The sequence below is a fragment of the Ailuropoda melanoleuca genome, chromosome 7, assembly GCF_002007445.2.
Source record: "Ailuropoda melanoleuca isolate Jingjing chromosome 7, ASM200744v2, whole genome shotgun sequence".
Taxonomy (NCBI): Eukaryota; Metazoa; Chordata; class Mammalia; order Carnivora; family Ursidae; genus Ailuropoda; species Ailuropoda melanoleuca.
This window is the reverse complement of record NC_048224.1, coordinates 138,931,364-138,950,956: the sequence shown is the minus strand read 5'-3', so window position 1 is coordinate 138,950,956 and position 19,593 is coordinate 138,931,364. Positions and strand designations below refer to the sequence as shown.

Sequence of the window (19,593 nt, the reverse complement as noted above, 5' to 3'; positions counted from 1 at the left end):
TGGAGACTAGGTGGCTGGGGCTGCTCCACAGGGTGCGTGGGTGGGGGTGCAGCTTTAACCAGCCACCCACCAGGATCGAGGCCCCACAAAACATGTGGGTTGGGCGATGTGGTGTTGGTGAGCTTTATGCCAGTCTTCTGGAAGAGGGAACCATAGCTCTGAGGCTGAGACAAGCATGGGTGAGGGGCTCAATACAAGCAGTTGAGATAGCGTCAGTTGGCACTGGTTCGCACAGGTGTCTGTGTGTGTGTGCTGAGGAGCAGGGGAGGGAAATGGTATCTTCTAGGCCCTTTGTTTCTGGAGGAATCTCTGGGATCCCTGCCTCTCCAGGGCTATTTGTAAAATACCTCTTTGAGGGTGGACACTTAGCTTCCTAAACCCTCCTGGCTCTCCCAGAGCCTAGCTGCTGATTTTTAAAATTCCAGGCTTTTGTATTTTAAAGATTTATTTATTTATTTTAGAGAGAAAGAGAGAGAGTGCATGGTGGGGAGAGACAGAGGGAGGAGAGTAGTTCCAAACAGAGTCCATGGTGAGCTTGGAACCTGACCATAGGCTCAATCCCACAACCCTGATATTATGACCCAAGCTGAAACCAAGAGTCTGATGTCCAAATGACTGTGCCACCCAGGTGCCCCTAAAATTCCAGGTTTTTACGTCTTGGGTTGTAAGAACTCATGAAATTCTGCACCTCTCACTTTCAAAGCCAAATGATACAGGGATTTATTTTCCTTGTGTGGGCTGCCTGGCATGATAGTCTGTTTCTTGCCCTTCTCCCCGCCACCCCACTTCCCGCCGGCTCCTTCCAGACTGCACACAGCCAGGGACCTTTTAGCTTCTGACTGTGTCTTTACCCTTCCTACCCTCCTCGATGTGGTCTGTTCTCTCCCTTTAGCTGTGGCGTCTGTTCTGCAAGTCTTTGGGTCATCGTCTGGGTTATTCACGCGGATATGAGTATTTTCTAGTTATATCTGTCGGACAAGGCCAGCTTAGGGTCCTCCTCCTCTGCCGTCTTCCCAGTCTCTCCCTGAACTGCCTTCCTCTTACTTGCTGCTCCCCCAGCCTGGTCCCCCAGACATGGTTGTGGATCAGCCCCACCGAGCACCACCCCAGCTTCCACTTTCCTGGCTCCGCGGTCTTCAGTCCACCCGTCTTCCAGCTCTTTGTTGGGAACAGCATCACACACTGGGTGTTTGTGTCTTGGGAATCTCTCTAACAGATGCTTCCGTGATCTTGATTCCCTCCAGCGACCCTCCCTTTTGTCTGCTTATCTTCTTCTCATCTGCATGTGACCTGCTTTTGCCTGCCAGGCTTCCCCCACTGACTCTGGGCTCCTGAGGTCACCAGTGACCCCCACTGCCAGCCGGCCAATGACTGGCAGCCCATGTGCCTGCTCTCCCCTCGGCTTCTGGGAAGCAGCTTTCTTCTGGTGTTGGGGTCTCTGCTGGGGCCTCTGTGGACTGTTCCTTTGGTACTTCCCGTGGTTCTCCCATAGCCAGATGGCCTTTCCTCGTGTGTGCGTGTGGTGGGCATACAGCAGGCAGCATATCGCGTGTGCTCTTCTGTGCGGGCACACCTCGTTTTACTGCACTTTGTGGAGACTGTGTTTTTACCAGTTGAAGATTTGTGGCATCAGTAGCATTTGCTCACTTTGTATCTCTGTGTCACGTTTGTGTAGTTCTCACAATACTTCAGGCTTTGTCATTATTATTCTATTTGGTATGGTGATATGTGACCTGTAGTATGGGTGTTACTGTTGTGATTGTTTTGGGGTACGTGAACCATCCATGTTCATGTGCCCCAGTGTGAGATCCGTGTTCTTGCTGCTCCACCATCTGGCCAGTCCCCCGTCTCGCTCCCTCTCGTCGGGCCTCCCTACTCCCTGAGACACAGCAGTGTTGAAATTAGGCCAGTTAACAACCCTCCAGTATCCTCTATATGTTCAAGTGAAAGGAAGTCACACGTCTCTGACTTTACATGAAAACCTAGAAGTGATTCAGCTCCGTGGGGAAGGCACGTCGAAAGCCAAGACGGGCCAAAAGCTAGGCCTCTCATGCCGAACGCTCAGCCACGTTGTGAGTGTAGAGGACACCTTCTGGAAGGCCGCGGAGAGTGCCCCTCCGGTGAGCACACGGACGACACGGCAGTGAGACGGCTGTACTACTCGCGTGGACGAAGTTTTCGTCACCTGGATAGAAGACCAGACCGGCCGCGGCATCCCCTAAACCGCACCTAATCCAGAGCAGGGCCCTGACGGTCTCCAGTTCTGTGAGGGCAGAGGGAGGTGAGGAAGCCGCAGAAGGAAAGTCTGAAGCTTGCAGAGGTGGGTTTCTGCGCTTTAAGGCAGGAAATGATCCCCATGAGAGTGCAAAGCGGAGCAGCCGGTGCCGATGTAAATGCTGTAGTAAGTGACCGGGAGACGCAGCGGGGACGGCGGATGAGGATGCCTGCGCTGAACAACAGATTCTCGGTGTAGACAGAACTCCCTTCCACTGGAAGACGACACCAGCTTGGTCTTCCATAGCTGGAAGGAAGCCGGAGGACAAGCTGAGTCCCTCGTTAGGGGCTCATGCGGCCAGCTGGTGACTCGAAGCCGATGCTCATTCACCATTCCAGAAACCCTGGGGCCCTTCAGAATGACGCTAAGTCTGTGTGCTCTGTACGTGGAACAGGAAAGCCTGGGTAACAGCACCTCTGTTTACAGCGTGGTTTACTGAGCGTTGTAAGCCTGTGGAGACCTACTGCTCAGAAAAGAAGGTTCCTTTCAAACTGTGCTGCTCGTTGACGACGTACCACCGCCCAAGAGCTCCGCCTGCAGATGGATAAGATGAACGTTGTGTCTACGCCTGCTCGCGCAGCGTGCGCCTTGCAGCCCATGGGGCAAGCAGTCTTAAAAAGTACACTCTGTAAGGCCATGGCCGTCACAGAAGGTGATTCCTCTGACGGATCTGGGAAGGAAACTGAAACCTTCTGGAAAGGATCTGCCAATCTAGATGCCAGCGAGAACATTTGTGACTGATGGGAAGAGGTCCAGTATCAACATGTGCAGAAGTTTGGAAGACACTGATCCAGCCCTCTTGGATGAGTTTGAGGGGCTCAAGACCTCAGTGGAGGAAGTCGCTGCAGATGTGGTGGGAAGAGCAGAAGAACCAGAGTGAGAGGTGGGGCCCCACGATGGGACGGGATCACTGCGATCTCAGGATGAAACTTGCACAGCTGCGGACTTGCTTCTTAGGGACAAACAGAGAACATGGTTTCCTGAGACGGAATGTGCTCCTGTTGAGGATGCTGTGACGACTGGTGAAACGGCAACAAAGGATTGAGGATATGACATCAACTGAGTTGACAAAGCAGCAGCGGGGCTGGAGGATGGACTCAGCTTTGAAACTAGTTCTGTGGGTACAATGCTGTCAAACGGGGTCACACGAAACAAATCACTCACGAAAGGCAGAGGCCACTGACAGGGCGGACGTATCGTTGTCTCGTTTTAAGAGCTCGCCGCAGCCTCCCTCACCTTGAGCCCGCCACCCCGATGGGTCAGCGGCCGTCCCCATCAGGCAGGACCCACCACCCGCACAAAGACGGTGGTTTGCCGAAAGCTCACAGGATGGTTAGCATTTCAGGCAGTGAAGTGTCTTCTCGTTGGCATGTGTACGTTGTTTTGTATACAGTGCTGCCGCGTGCTGAATGGACGACAGTGTAGCATAAACATAACGGCTGTTTGCACGGGGAACCCAGAAAGTTCATTTGACTCACTGTATTGTGATATCGCATGCTCGTGGTGGTGTGGAACTGAGCCCGCGGGACTTGGAGGCACGCCTGTAAGAGCGCTTGTCACTCAGCGCTGGGTCCCGGGACCCGCCTGTAATGGTTCTCCCACCATTGTGCGTCGGCGTCGTGGTGCTGTGCTGGGGGGCGGGCCGTCGTCATTTAGCTCGGACCCCACAGATGAGCACGTAGTTCCTAGTGTTTTGCTCTTATAAATACTTGCAGTGAGTAACCTTGTGTATGTATTTTCTGTTTGTGGAGGGGAGGGTTTGTAAATTTCCACGTGTCTGATGGGTTTCAGCTCACTGCAGACATTTATTATAATGAGCAGTTTTAAAGATTAGACGCATATAGAAAATATAATTAAGGTGAACACTTCAGACTACTGACTACACGCAAACTTGAAGACCAGCAAACCCAGTCCCATCCAGTTGGTCAGTGCGCGTGGTGCTGTTTGCTGGCGGAGTCTGCGCGTGCGCGTCAGGAGTAACTGTCTAGGAGATCGCTGTGCCCCAGGCGCTGACCCAGCCTGGTTTCTTGTCTGCGGGCGCTCTTCCCCTTCCACCAGGTGGGAGGGCCGCGTGCTCCATGACCTGCCCTACCCAAGTCGTGGTCGTGCACTGCGGACCTGGGAGGGGCGCTACTCGTTCCACCACGCCTCCCCTCCTGCCTTCACCTGCAGTGAGGTCGATAGGACTCTCGTGGAAACGCATCCGGGAATTCCTGAGACATGCTGAAGCAGGGCTTTGCATTAAAAACCAGTCCAGCCCTCTGTCCTACTATACAGACTCACGTGTTTATAAATACTTTTGATTTAAGAGCAATGTGGGGTATATATTGGGTTGTAAAAAGATATTTATTTTGTAGATTCAAATAATTTCTCTACAGTACGTAGAAAAGATTTAGTAAATTTCAAATGTAACATTACCATTAAATGTTTTTGTTGAACTCTAAATAATGAAAATAGACTTTTGTTCCTTCTTGGTGTTCTTTTATTTTCAAACAGGTCTAACATAGAGACAAGAATAGAGACTAATAGAGACTAAGAATAATGAACACCATGGACCCAGTTTAGCTTTATTTTTTCAGGTAACCGCTATGCCCAGCGTGGGGCTGGAACTTGTGACCCTGAGATCAAGAGTCAGAGATGGAGGCAGCCAGGCGCCCCCACCGTTTAGCTTTACATCCTCACACTGTCAGCTTTGTTTCATATCTTTGTAAAAATGAATCAGTCTTTACAAATGGAAACAAATGAGGCCCTTTTGCTCTCCTCCCTGGTCCAGTCCCTCTGGTCTCACGCTCCCTTCATGCTGTTTGAACTTCAAGGACTCAGAGACTCTCTCAAGCCTGTCACCAAGGATGCACAACGGCGGCCTGGCACATTTCTGCCACGACCAGTGTGGACGTGTCTTTCCAAAGCCAGGCCAGTGGGAGAGGAGTCAGCAGGAAGGGATCTCAGTGAGGCTGTGGCATCTTTGGAAATGTTGATTTTTGGGGCATCATGCTGGCTCAGTTGGTAGATCCTGCGACTTGGTCTTGGGGTTGTGAGTTCAAGCCCCTCGTTGGGGATAGAGTTTACTCAAGAAAAAGAAAGAAATGTCTATTTTTTTTTTTAAGATTTTATTTATTTATTTGACAGAGATAGAGACAGCCAGCGAGAGAGGGAACACAAGCAGGGGGAGTGGGAGAGGAAGAAGCAGGCTCATAGCAGAGGAGCCTGATGTGGGGCTCGATCCCATAACACCGGGATCACGCCCTGAGCCGAAGGCAGACGCTTAACCGCTGTGCCACTCAGGCGCCCCAGAAACGTCTATTTTTAACCACGTTTAGAGAATTCATCAGTGTCTGCACCCCCAGCCCCACTGAGCTCTGTGCGGCGGGGGCAGGTGGCGGCCTTGGGAGCTCCGCGTCTGCCCGGGGTGCCCTGAAGCCCATGTTCTCACCGTGCTGACGGTTTCACTGTTGTCCGAAGCAGCCTGGCCCGTAGGTAGCAACTCTGGGGACAGAGTTACCCAGGCTTTGAGTGTCTGGGCAGCTCCATGGTCCCCAGCAATCCTGCTGGTTGTAGGGTGCAGTTTTGGGGGACATGAGGTTTTTCAGGAACGTGCAGCATTAAAGCAGAAAAGCCGGCAGCTGAATGTGATGCTTTGAATTCAGTTACCTTGTTATTCACATTCAATCACTAAACAGTTATATTTTCAAAAGCCACAGTAAAAATTCTCTTGATTTTATACTGCTCTTTTGTTAAAGTTGGAAAGCCACTAAACTCTACCTGTTGACAGAAAAGGTAATTTTGTATGTATTTAAAAGCATGTATTAAGAACAAAGAACGTAGGAGAGATTTGTGGAGTAAAAACTTCAGTTTCTGTTGGCATCAGTGCAGTTACCATGCATGTTGATTAAGCTGAGACCCGTCTGCTGGCTGCATAAAGGCTGGGGGTTAACCGTGAAACTGCTGTGTGACCTGAGCCCCGTGTCTCTGTCGCCCGCAGTCTGGTGTTCGGACGCCAGCTGGACATCCACTCGGGCGGGGCCGACCTAGCTTTTCCACATCACGAGAACGAAATCGCCCAGTGTGAGGCCTTCCATCAGTGCAGGCAGTGGGGGAATTATTTTCTGCATTCTGGTAAGTCATGACTTCACGGTAATGTGTTCTGTTTCGGTTCCGTTGATTCTCTCATTGGTGAAACAGCTGCATTTGCAGGCGCGGGGCCCCCGTGACAGGTGAAGAAGCAGAGCTGTCTTGCCCTGTGTTTGTGCTCAAGGCAGCTGGATGTGAGCCTCCCCGGATCGGAGTTGCAAGTGTGCCTTTTTGGAAGGAAGTGTGGGCTGCGGGGAACGTGGGGAACGTTCTCCGTGCCGGGGGTGGCGTCAGAGACAGAGCTCCGCCGTCGGACGTTGCACCTCACTCGGTTCCCATGACCCTAAGCCCTGAGGCTGCTTTGCCCGAAGTGTGCCCACTGCCACGTTTCCCTCCCCACAAGCCCTCTTGGGGGGGTGCCCCACGGCGACCGCTGTGCCCTGAGACAGCCCTCGGTTCCCTGAGACGCCAGGCCCACGTCTCCACTGCCTACGGGAGTCTGGGAAGAAACAAAGCAGGAGCAGTGCGGGCCGAGCGGCTGCTTCTGGTGCTGTATCCGCTTCGTGTCCCGGGCAGATCCCACCAGTGGCCGAAACCCTGTCTTTCTGCCAACAACGCGGCTTGCTGGCAGGTTCCCGAAAGAGGATGAAAGCCTGATGCTCCTGCTTCCATCTGCGCTGGAGCCCCCAGGGCCAGCAAGGTGGGCGCTGCCTGGGGCTCCAGAGATGACGACCCCTGGCGCCTGGCATGTGCCACTGTCTCTCTGTGGCACGGGGGCTGGAGGGGAAGGCAGACGCAGAGTAAATGTGCACAGCCCGTCGGGCGAACACCCTGCAGCCACCGAAGCGCCACGTCTCGTCTCAGACGTGGGAACACGGCACCTGGATGAGCCGTCGGGCCGGCTGGAGCTTGCCACCTGCATGCCTGTCGTGGCCGTGCTCCTGGGACACCGTGTTCTCCCGTGCGGGGACGTGCCGTGCGCCCGTCGGTGAACGCGGGCCTGGGGGTGACACCCACCTCCTTCCCACCGCGGTGCTACCGCTGCGTCCTTACGACCAGTCCAGACTGTCAGGACAGCAGGCTGTCCCTCATCCCACGGCCACCTGGGGCGGGGAACGGCTCTGTCTCCTGACGACCCAGCCTCCTTACTGAAGTAAGCGGACAGAAGAGAAGTAGTCGGATGGGTTTCATTTTCCAGAGGTGGTCAGTTTTAAAAATGTTTAATCGTGTTTGGTGTGTACGTTACATCAAGTTACGTGTGTAAGGTTATATTTCGTTTGGAAGCCACATTTTAACCAGTTCTCAGTGGACTTGTTCTCGGAGCACCATTGTGCTTGATGTCCTGTCGTGTCAGGAGAGGGGAGGCCCCCTGGAAGTAAACTGCGTGAAAGCACAGCCCAGGGGAGCCCCGGCTGGGATGGAGAAGCCCCTGACTGGGGTCCCCCGTCTTTCACATACGTGGGGGTGAAGGAATGCCAGGCTCTCGAGAAGCCCTCGAAATCAGACTGCAGCGGGAAATCGAATCAGTCCTTCTCAAAGACTGCAGTGTGGCATGTCCGGAGTCCCACAGATGTCGCTGGGTGCCTGGTGTGCAGAACCAGAGCTCTGGCCTCTCCGGGGCTGAGGACACCATCAGGCCGGTGTTTCCAGGGCGCAGGATGGGGGGGGGGTGCGGCAGGGGGCTGCCCGCGGGGGGCATGGTGGACCCTACGCTCGCGAGCAGGTGCAGTTGTGGCTTCCCTGCTGGGGCACCGTCCTGTGGAGCGCACACGTGGGCATTCGCCTCCCACAGAAAGGTGCATGTGAGGCCGGCTCACGGTCCCCGCCGCCCCTTTTCCCCCAGCTCAGAGCAAATCACCGTTTCTGTTTCAGGGCATTTGCACGTGAAAGGCAAAGAAGAAAAAATGTCCAAATCGCTGAAAAACTACATTACTATTAAGGTAACGGTGCACTGCTGCTGACCTGTCTGGAGGGCTGCTGTGCAGGGCGACCCCAGGTCTCTGACCCCTGGCACTCCCGGCCCTTGTCCTCCAGCCCTGACAGGCTTTCCTCCCGCCATGTTTAACTTACTGTTTCTTGTGGTAAAAGCGCGTGGCAATAGTCTGGCATTCTGGTTCTCAGCCGTGTCCCCCTGCCGTCTGCGGGCCGGCATCCCCACGGACATCTGTATTCAGACACTCATGCCCCCTTCTTCCCTGACCTTTGCCCGCACAGCTACCCTGAGTCCCGTTGGCCCCTTTCCCTGTCCCACCGCCTGCATCCCGGCCTGTGGCTTTGGGCCTTTGCTGTGTGGTGAGGGTGAGGGGCGGCGTGAGTGTCCACGCGAACAGAAAACGTGTGAACTCGGGGGCACTTCAGACGCTTGGCTCATCTTTGGGCCTGTAAAGCCAAATGTAGTTTTAGTTGCAAATATTAAAATGCAGGGACAGTTCTCAGACCCTCATCCCCTACGCATGCGGGCACTGGAGCCCTTCCCACCGGATTACATACAGTCGCCCCTGTACGCGGTCTCACTGAGCCGCAGCCTTGTGCTGCCTCTGTCCCCTCAGCTCCCCTCCTCCGGGGGCATTCGATCATCTCTCATCATCACAAAGGGGCTGAGCACCAGACAGAAGGTATGTTGAGGGAGAGGGAGACCACGTCCACGTCACGTTCACCCCAGCATCACAGTTGCCGTAACTGCCCTGTTATTGTCATTAATCCCTGGCCTGAAATATACTTAAATGTTCTCCCAGGCCTGTTTGTCCAGGGAGACAGTAAACAGAGGCTTTGGTCCCATCACATGCAGGCATCCACGGGGCTGTGGGGCGTCCTCCCTGTGTGTGTGTGTGGGGGAAGCTGGAAGCCAAAAGGGGAGGGCTCCTCGTATATTAGTCTTTATGTACTTTCCTTAAGCAGGAATGTTCAGGGTTCTACACGTTTTCCTACAGAAGAGTTAAGCTTCTGTACTAGCCACGTAGGAGTTACTGCCTTGCTACCTTTACTGCCGTCTGCGCACTGATGGGGTGGTGGGTGCGTCGGCGTGCGCATGTGCGTGCGCGGTGTGTACTTTTACCTTTACTGCCGTCTGCGCACTGATGGGGTGGTGGGCGTGTCGGCGTGCGCATGTGCGTGCGCGGTGTGTACTTTTACTGCCGTCTGCACACTGATGGGGTGGTGGGCGCGTCAGCGTGCGCATGTGCGTGCGCAGTGTGTACTTTTACCTTTACTGCCGTCTGCACACTGATGGGGTGGTGGGCGCGTCGGCGTGCGCACGTGCGCGCACGGTGTGTACTTTGGCACCGTGGTTGTAGAGCCGTCGGGCATCATGGCATTGCCCCATTCCATGTATCACTCCCCAAATGAGGGCCTTTTCCTGTGTGACCCAGGTGCCAGAAATGTCAGCAGTGATCCCTTAACATAGCGGCTCATCGGTGTTCTGATCTTTCCGTGTGTCCCAGTGTCTCTTAGAGCCTTGACCTTTTCAGACCAGGAGCCAGTGGAGGGTCGTGTGCCGTGTGTGTGCTGTGCCTTCTTGGGCTTCTGAGAAGACGCTTCTCACCGTGGTGAAACACGTAGAACATGAAAGTCACCGTCGTAACCGTTGTTACGTGCCCAGTGCTCACGTCCTGAGAGCGTTCCAGAACTTCGTTATCTGGCCGGACTGGACCTTCCCCCTGTTGAGCAAGTCCCCGTCGCCCCCTCCCCAGCCCCTGGCGTCTGTCGTGCTGCTTCCTGTTGCCATGGCGTCGCATGCTCTGGGGGCTCGTGGAGGCCTAGACGTGCAGGGTCTGCCCTTCTGTGACTGGCCCATTTCGCCAGCCTGACGTCCCTCAGGGCCGGCTGCCGGAGCAGGTGACAGGAGCGCCTCCGTCTCCAAGGCGGGACGATGTGCTGCTGTGGTCATTGCTCAGTTGGCTGTTTGGGCTTCTGCTTGGCTACCGTCTCTCTCTCATTTTCCGTGTGGTGGTGACGTTTTGAAGATAGGAGGCCAGTCTTGTTGAACGTTTGTATCTGTTTCTCGGTGGTGTCACATAACTTGTTCTTCTGTGTCCCATTGTCCCCGTAGCTGGAAGCGAGCCTCAAGGCTTGACTGAGTTTGGGCTAAATCTGGCGGGAGCACCATCCGCGGTGCTGTGGGCACCGCAAGCAGCCCCCTGGGGGCCACAGTGCCAGGCTGTCCTGCTGTTAGTGATGCTTGGTCTGACCGCTGGGCTCAGGGACGGCCACCAGATCTCTCTGACGTAGAGATTCTCACCTCCTTTTCACGCGTGTGGACAGCCAGCGAGGTTATCTGCCGTCGGGTGTCCTGTTCCCTGACGACCTGCCACCTGTGGTGTTCACGTCCGCTGGTGGCTTCGCCCCGTCCTGCACGTCAGTGGTCCTTGCAAAGCACGCGGTCTAGTGCTGTTGCCTGGCTGGCCCTCCTCTGCAAAGAAGGGGGTTCGTCTGCTGTTCTCTCTTCAGTTTTGCTAGGAGCTCAGCTTTTGTGCTTACTTCGTGTATTATCAATTCAGTCTTCACTCTTTTTGTGCCGGAATTGTCCCAGATTAGAGCTGGGGGAAGGTGGAGAGGAGGCTCCCTTGACTGGTTCCTGCGTCCCAGGGAAATGCCCTGCGTGCGTCCTTGTTTCCAGCCGTTTCCCTTTGCTGCCGACCCCAGAGCTGCCACTTCTCCAAGCAGCCTCACTGCCTTTGCGGGGACGTGGGATTTGGAGCCCAGATCTGGGCACTTGCTGTGTTTACTGCTGCAGGAGTGACACTGCTTCCAGGCCTCGTCGGGGGACAGACGGAGATGGACGCATGCGCACCGAGTTGTCAGTTGTATGTGGTTGTCCTTTCTGTCATTACCAGCTGTTAGCCCCTGGGGACCGAATGCTGTAGAAACACTAGATCGTGGGTTTCTCCTTGCAGAACCGTAACTCCACGGGAGTCCCCGTGGCGCGGAGGATAAACAGCGTGTCCTCTTGCTGCCGTTTGAGAACTCTTGCCTTAGACTTTGCAAACACACTGAGGTTAATCTGAGTCCATATTCCCACTGGGACGAAAAACCCTTTCAGGATTTCAAATGGAGTTTAAATGGAGCGCAGTAGAGTTTAGGAGTGCAGTAGAGAAGTGGCTACCCAGAAAATGGAAAATACTAAAATGGAAGAGAGATTTTCTTTTTTAGAAAGATCACAGTGTCTCAGCAGACATGAAACAGCCGTAACACGTTCAGTTTCTTAGCTGAATGCACAAATACGAGCAGAGGGCAGGAGAGAAGGAAGAGATTCTCAGTTCAAGGAAAGCACAGACGGGTGGAGACCGTGTGGCAGTACCGGTTTCTCTGGGGGTGAGCGGTCGGGGCAGCGCGAGGCTGGAGGAGGGGTGGCCGCACGGCTCAGCTGTGCTGGGAACAGCTCCGCACCGACTCCAGACCCCTGCGCAGCAGATATCTGGCAGCAGCTCACGAAGGCAGCGCGGCAGGCGGGGAATAGGTCCCCTGATAGCTGCTGGCGGGAAAGCAACTTGTAACAAGCTGTAAAGCGCTTAGTCTGCTTTCCGGAAGGAATTGTAAAGAAATGATTCGAACATAGGGGAAGAAGGCAAGGAGGGTGGCCGGAAGGCCCTGTGCGTGCTGCTGAGCAGCCGTGCACGTGCCCCTCCGCTCCAGGCGTAAACCCAGACCAGCACTTGGGTCCAGCGGAGCAGAGCCGCCGCCAGAAGTCACGGTCCCCAGGTGCTGCTGCACGCGCGGCCCGGGCACGGGGGCCTGTGTGCATGAGAACCGGAAGGGCCTCAGAGGTCCCATAGTGGGGACGCGAACTAGCAGATCAGACCCAAGAAGGACTGAGCGCGGACGGAAGCACAGAGCTGGGAGCTGGCGTGGAGCCCCTGGTGCCGCAGGGTTTTCTGTTCTCCAAGCCTCGTCTCTGACACCAGGGTAGGACAGACACTGTTGGGACGGTTTGTGAGTGACGAAGTCTGGTACACGAGGTTAGCTTTCTATCTGTTTACACTGCTCATGGCGTCGTAACTACATTGCATTTAAAGGTGGTGTGTCTGCTCGGCAAGGGGTCAGCTTAACCCAGGGGACTAGCCCTGTCACTGCTCCCGGGGGGGCTGCCTGCCGGTCCTGGTGCAGGGTCCCAGCCACTGTGTCCCCCAGCTGTCACACGCTGGGTCACTGTTGCCGACAGGAGGCCAGAAATAACCGCTAGACACAGACCGGGTTCATGGGAGAAGAGCCGAGAACGTCCTTTTACTCACGGAGAATCCATGACAAAGGGACAGGATGGTTTTGGGTTTTGGCCCAAACTCCACGTTGCCAGACGGTCTTGTTGGGGCCGGCTTGTCCTCGGTGCCAGCATTGGTCAGGCCGAGTGTGTCGTCCTCTCCCCTCAGCGCTGCACGGTCATGAGTGCTTCTCGCCACAGCCACCGCACAGAGCTTTTGTTGGGCTTCATGCTGGTTGAGCATGTCCTGCTGTTTCCCCAGTTAGCCCTCCTGGTAGAGAAGAGACGCCTTCTCTGTGTAGACGTTCTGGAAGTCGTCTGTACGATGGCAGGTCCTCAGTTTTACGGACGTTCAGAGGCGGTTATGTGTTCTTTGAGAAACCCGAGCTTGGGGCCTGCTTCATCTCAGCGCTGACACGGGCCCAGGAGCTGGGCACCCCGTCCTCCCGCGCCCCTTCCCTCGCTTGGCCACCGCGCCGTGGGCATCAGCAGCGCAGACCCCGTGTCAGTGCGGAGCCAGGACTGCCCGCAGCCGGCCTTTCCCGCAGACACTGACGGGGAAGACACTGCGGGAATGTGGGGTGCGGGTGCGCTAATAGTCGGGAAACAAAGCTTTTCATAAAAATTCCGGGCTGATGCGCGAGGTCGGCTCACACGAGTGTCGTTTGTACTCATGTCCCGTCTCCCCCGACCCCCCATTAGGACTTTCTGAAGACCTTTCCCCCCGATGTCTTCCGGCTCTTCTGCATGCGGAGCGCCTACAGGTCAGGTGAGCGACACGTGGGGCCGCGTGCACTCAGGTGGCTCGGGCAGAGTCCTCTGACGGCGTTTGGGGGATGGCTGAACACGGGCTACTGCCTGAGAGGAAGCCCAAGGATGCACTGTCAGGAAGCATAATCCCAGCTCCCAGACGGAAGGTTCCAGAAGCTTGTCTCCTGGAGGCCGTGGGTTTTGCAGTCAGCCCCCAGCTCCTCTGTGGGGGTCTGGACGCGGGGCCCAGGTGGAGGGCGTGCTCTCACACGCTGTGAAGTGCTGAGTTTGAGGGCCTGTCCTGACGTACGGAGCCCCAAGTCCCTACCGGTGGCTGGTCTCCGAGAGGTGGTTCAGGACCCAGGGATCTTTCGCTTCCCAGAGTCACCTGTCTCAGCAGCAACGAACCCCTCGACCAAAGCATATTGGGAGTGGTTTTCCGTGTTTCATCCAAGCTGGTGAGGCCCAGGTCAGGACGGACCCTCACGATCCGAGTGGGACCGGACTCAGGCACCACGGGCAGGGGAGCAGCAGTGTCCCATGTCCACCGCCTGGCCTCTGGCCGAGAAGCACCAGGCCCGTGGGGGTGCTGGCGTGGGCAGTGGCAGCCCGGGTGACCTCCTGCGTCCCCTCCACAGCCATTGACTACAGCGACGGCACCATGCTCGAGGCCAAGCAGCTCCTCCTGGCGGCAGCCGCGTTTGTGGAGGACGCCCGGGCCTACATGAAGGGGCAGCTGGTGTGCGGCCCCGTCAGGGACGATGTGCTGTGGGAGAGGTAGGTGCCCTCCCAGCACCCACCCGAGCGTCCCGGCCGCCAGGCATGGGGCCGCCCGAGGTGGGAGAGGCTTTCGGAGGCTCAGGTCCCCCAGCTGGTGCAGGAGGTGCCTCAGGGGGGTCGGTGGCCCTGGTGGGGAGGGACGAGGACACCTGCCTGCGGGGCGCTCACTGGTGTTTTTTGGCCAGTGACGCAGGGCTCTGGTCGCCTTGCTCCGTGGGAAGGAGGGCGGGCAGGCACGTGGCCAAGCCGGGCAGCTGGTCTCGGCTAAGCTCAGACCTGGTCAGGAATTGACCAGCGAGGCCGCGGGAGTCGAGTGCGTGTGCACAGGACGGTGGCAGGAGGCTGTGACAGTGGGGCGGTCCCCAGGAGCGGCTGGATTAGGGGGGAAATGGGAGAGGGGGAGCCCTGATGCTCCATATGGAAATCGCGTTTCCAGTTCCGTTGCTTCATGAAACGGTTAGGCTTGTTCATCCTTGTTTTGTCATGTGTGAAACTGTGTGAAAGGTGTGGGATCGACATCAGAGATGGTGAGACGCTGGGAAGATTCGGGAAATGCGTGTCTGGTTAGGACAAGTAGCGAGCAGAGTGGGTTTGTTGCGTTTATCAGACGCCCGTGGAGTGCTGGGCACTGCACGTGCCTGCAGCATCATGGGACGGGGCCCCCTCCTGGAGGGGTCCCTAGGAGGAGTAAAGAACCCAGACTGCTTGGGGGCCGGCCTGGGAAGGAGGGAGCATGCTGGACAGGATGGGGCTGGAGCGGAGTGTGTTGGTCCCAGCCATGGGAGCCCAGGGGACAAAGCCCAGAGCAGTGGGGCAGGGCACTGGGGCGGTTGAATGGCTTGGTGTGGTCACCAAGACTCGGCAGCCGTCTGGACGGTGGGTACCGGCGAGGGACAGGTGGGCACTCCTCTTTCTCTTGCGTGCTCTTCAGTGACAGGCGTGACGGGAGGGGAGTAGAGGCTGTTTGCCGCTCAGCAGAGGCCACGTTCTGCTTTGTAACCGAGAGCCCTGCGCGTGGCCTGTTCCTCCCGTCCGGGTCACCAGGCTGGAGAGCAGCCCCTGCCCCACCATCCCGGGCAGCAGGCCCGGCAGAGGGACAAGAGTCCAGGGGCCCAGATGTGGACACCGCTGCTGATGGCCGGAAAGGGTCCCGGGGCTCCACCTGGCTGGGAGGTGGCCCAGAGCCCAGTCCTGCCACATGCCTGGCGACTGGGGAGTCCGCAGGAAGTGGGGTGAAGACCATAGTGGTGGACAACAGGGAGCCAGTGTTGAAGACAGAGCTTCAGGGTCTGAAGCAGCAGGCGTGCAGGACAGAGGAGGACCGAGGGCACCCGAGTGTCCTTGCCCTGGCTGGGAAAGAGAAAGGCGTGAGACCACACTGGCTGGCGGGCGTTGGGGGTCCGGCAGCAGACGGAAGGAGGTGGACAGGCCGCAGCCAGGTGCGGGGAGCAGGACACACTCAGAGCCCGATGGGGCCGTGTCCTAGGCCTGACGGGCCACCGGGTCCCAGAACCCTGGGCCTGGCAGGCCTGCTGCTCAGAGGCCCGGACAGGCTGGCCGTGCGCAGCTGTAGCTCACGGGGTGGGGGCAGGGCACGAGCAGCCTCCGTCCACCGGGACCTGGGGCCACCCTCCCTCAGCGAGGCTGGGCCATCGTCATGGGACCAGGTGTCCTGCCTTCAGGCATCGCGCCGTCCTCTCCAGCCAAGCCCACAAGTCCCGTGCGCCTAACGCTGACAGTGGACAACCTGGCATGATGTCGTGTGAACCTTACTTCTCGCCGCTGTTTTTAAACCATTAGGAGACAGACCTCCAGGGTGTATCCAAGCCCAGGTGTTGGAGGCTTTCTCTGAACTCGTGGGTAACCCGACGATTCTGAGCTGATCTTCCCCCGTCAGGGCTGTCAGCACTCGCAGGTGCGAGCCCGGCCTAGAAAGGGCGAGGGGCAAACTCAGGGTCACTTCTCAGGAGGGGCGTCTGTGCGGGGTAGGGACGGGGCTGCACCCCGTTCCTGCTGCTGGGCGGGTCCGAGGGCTGAGGAGCGCCCGTGTCCCCCCAGGCTCCGCCACACCAAGGACGCTGTAAAGGCTGCGCTGGCGGACGACTTCGACACGCCCGCGGCGGTGGACGCCGTCATGGACCTCGTTCACCACGGGAACAGACAGCTGAAGGCTCACGCTAAGGTGTGTCCCAGGCCGGGGCTGTGGGGCAGCTGGTGCGCTGGGCCGCCACCCTGCCAGCTCCCCGGGTGGCCTCCAGGAGCTGTTCATCGGCACAGCCCCGCCCCCAGAGCGGGGAGGTCCCATGCACGAACAGGCGGCCTTGCGGGTTTGCCGACACGGGAAGCCGTCATCCTCCTCTTTGCTCAGAGGAACTCTGGAAGCGGAGTTTGCTAGGACGCGGAACAGGGCGTGGGGGGAAGCGGTGTGTGGGGACCCCCCCCCACCCGTGCCACGCAGCCTGGCCCTGCTCCAGGCCTTGGTGCCAGCCCCACTGATGCGGCGCTGCCCCTGTGCACCAGTGACCTCCCGGAGGCCCCCGCTAACACCGTCACATGGGGGGTTAGGCTTCAGCATGTGGATCTGGGGGACACCAGCATGCAGGCCCTAGCAGATCCCTGTATTACAGATGGGCAAATGGAGGCACGGGTTCTGTGGCTGCCCCAAGTCATGTGGCGTGCGAGTGAGGGGCCCCGCCAGGGCCTCCCTGCGTTACGAGGCGCAGCACAACGGCAGGAGCAGTGACCTGCCGCGTCCCTGTTTCTGTGTCATTTCCTTGGCTCTTAAAGCGCCTCCTTTGGGTGATCTGTCCCAGGAACCCGGTGGTCCCAGGAGTCCAGCCGTGTTCGGCTCCATTGTGTCCTACGTTGAACGGTTCTTCGAGACCGTCGGGATTTCTCTGGCGGACAGACAGGTACACCCTGCTCTTCCCAGTCCTCACCTGTGGGAGGGCGTCTGTGTAGTAACCACCGTTTTCCCCAAAATGTTCATTTTAATGGATAACTGTGTCGAGTATATTTATGTGCTTAAAATACGTTCCTGAAAAAGCAAAGAGGCCCAGAGCTAGTGTCTTATTACCTGACGCTGCAGGGATTTTGAGCAGAACCCGTGGCCCCTCTTGGCTGCAGACCATGTACTATACGTTCTGCACGCGCTCTTTTCCCTTGTTTATTCTGGAAGACCCAAGCACAGCCAGGTGCATGGTAAGACAACACCATTCTGGCCGAGTCCCTCGCTGTCTCCCGTAGCGGGGGTTCTGTGCCGTCCCCCCGCCCCGCTCCCTCTTTACCCCTCAGGCAGCCTTCCACACGAACACCCCCCTCTCCCCAGCACCCCCGCCCTGCTCCACTGTGAGACCACTTTTAGACACGGAATGGTCTGGGCTGCAGACCGGCATGACCATCACCCGTGCACTGGGACCGCTCACTCTTCCCAGATCGCACTGTGGAGGCCGCCTGGTGCCTGCCCTTGTCAGACACTGCTCGTTCACCTCCCCCACCTTGACGGCAGACTCTGGCTCCCACTTCGGCTCATGTTTTTGTAACCAGAAAAATGGTCTTTTGTTGTGGAAGCAGTAACAGGATTCTGTAGGTTTGAGAAGTGTGATCCAGATTGTAAAATGTGTTCTTTCACACCCGTGAGCACCGACAGGCACTAGGATCCCCTCCCAGTTAGGAAGGAGAAGTCGTGTAGGTGGGAGAGGACAGGACCCACGGCTAGCTCCAGCCGGGCGTGGAGACGGTCTGTGAACAGGCAGTGAGCGTGTACTGTGCACGAGCCACACGCGGGGTGGACGTTGTTCTCATTGCTTGGTCAGAGGAACAGATTGGGCTTCCTGAGTCCGCATGGCTTGCAACCCCCCCACACTGCCTGGGGAGCCTGCTGCTGAAGACATCACCTGAGACGTTAGCACATCTGTGGGATGGGCGGAGGGCTGCCCAGCCAGCTGGCCTCACGGAGACGGCTCCCGAGGACACGGACAGGGAAGCCCTGGGTCTGCCCCTCCCGGCGGCATCAGGGAGCTCTGCCTGGTGGCCAGGGTGTGCAGACCAGGAGAGCGGGGACTGGCCAGCACCCCAGGCCCAGGGGGGAGAGCCCCGGGGAGGACATGCCCTGGATCAGCTTGGCACCAAACCCCCTGCACCGCCTAGCTGGGCCTGGGCGGCTGCCTGGGCCCCACTGACCATGCTGCTCTGCCTGGTGTAGTCTGTTTCAGGGGACAGCAGCCGGGCCACTCTGCACAGCGTGGTGGAGGAGCTGGTCCGGTTCCGGCTCCAGGTCCGGCAGTTCGCCCTGGCCACAGGAGCAGCCACGAGGGAGGCCCGACGGCAGCAGCAGTTGGACAGGCAGCCCCTGCTGGAGGCGTGTGACGCTCTGCGCCGGGACCTCGTCACCCACGGCATCAGCATTAAGGTGAGCCGCTGCCACTCCAGCCTGGAGACAGCAGGCATGGTCACCCCGACGTGCCATGTAAACCGGGTGGCACCACGCAGACGTGGAACAGACAACCCGGGTGTCCACTGAGCCCCTGCCCTGCCTCCGTGCCTTCAGGAGGGCCCTGTGGAGCCATCGGGGCGGGCAGTGAGCCCTTGTGGCCCACTCCCCCCGTGCCTCCATTTCTCCCCAGGACAGGAGCAGCACATCCACGTGGGAGCTGCTGGATCAACGGACGCGAGACCAGAGACCAGGGAGCTGACGGCCCCCAACACCGTCCTGAGCTTACGTGAAAGCTTCCCGTCGTGGCTGGTCGGTCAACATTAAAATCAATCCAACCGATACCATGTGCCTGAAAAGTGGGTTTTTCGTGGTACCGATGGCCTTACATAGGGGCCAAACTGGTCCTGATGCGGGCCCCCGGGGAGGACCATGAGCCCTGAGCAGCGGATGTAAGTCCTACAAGGGGTCCGGGGCTGTGGCCAGGGTCAAGCAGGACACAGTGGCCTGCACCTCGAGCACGGGGCGGTGCTGAACTAGGGATGAGGACGCCCTGCCCTGCAGACGGGAGGCGGTCTTCCTATGTTTGTTACAAAAGCAAAGTGTTGACCACAGAAAACCAGCGTGTGGTGGATGCACTGGTCTGACCGCTGAGCAGGAGGCGGAACCAGCGCTCACAGCCTGCTCTCTGCCTGGCCAGGCCACGCTACTGTCCACTGTCGGGCTGGCACGGTCTGTGGCCGCGGTGGGGACGCTCGACAGCCGCACTCACTCATCACTGACCTTCATGACCCCAAAAGGTACTGGTGTCCTATTCTGCAGGCAAGGAAACCCGCTCAGAGACGGAACTGCCAACAGTGACCCAGCTCGCACAAAGATCCCACCTGGCAGGTAGGCCCTTGACGAGGACACCCAAACAGGGTCCCTTCAGTACATGGGGATCACACCGTCCCACGATGGCCAGAGGCTGAACCTGGCCATGCAAGTCCTTCCATGCTCTGCTGTCTTGGTCTCGGGGTAAAAGCATGCCCTTAGCTGGACCTTGTAGGTCCATACGGGTTATTTTTAAATCAGCCACTGGCTACTTGGATA

General features: G+C 57.7%; 1 protein-coding gene across 3 annotated transcripts in view; it reads left to right on the top strand.

Moving 5' to 3' along the window:
* The window catches only part of CARS2 (cysteinyl-tRNA synthetase 2, mitochondrial), a 41,718-nt gene extending 22,131 nt beyond the window's left edge, over positions 1 to 19,587 (top strand). For 2 of the 3 annotated variants that reach the window (XM_034665475.1, XM_034665477.1), the window contains 8 exons: positions 6,258 to 6,391; positions 8,219 to 8,286; positions 13,242 to 13,308; positions 13,928 to 14,066; positions 16,128 to 16,251; positions 16,883 to 16,981; positions 18,274 to 18,480; positions 18,700 to 19,587. In XM_034665475.1, the coding sequence (XP_034521366.1) occupies positions 6,258 to 6,391; positions 8,219 to 8,286; positions 13,242 to 13,308; positions 13,928 to 14,066; positions 16,128 to 16,251; positions 16,883 to 16,981; positions 18,274 to 18,480; positions 18,700 to 18,828 (967 nt within the window). In that variant the 3' untranslated portion in view covers positions 18,829 to 19,587. Of the gene's footprint in view, positions 1 to 6,257; positions 6,392 to 8,218; positions 8,287 to 13,241; positions 13,309 to 13,927; positions 14,067 to 16,127; positions 16,252 to 16,882; positions 16,982 to 18,273; positions 18,481 to 18,694 lie in introns of all 3 variants that reach the window. The other variant, XM_034665476.1, reaches the window with a different exon arrangement.
* The last annotated feature ends 6 nt before the right edge of the window (positions 19,588 to 19,593 follow it).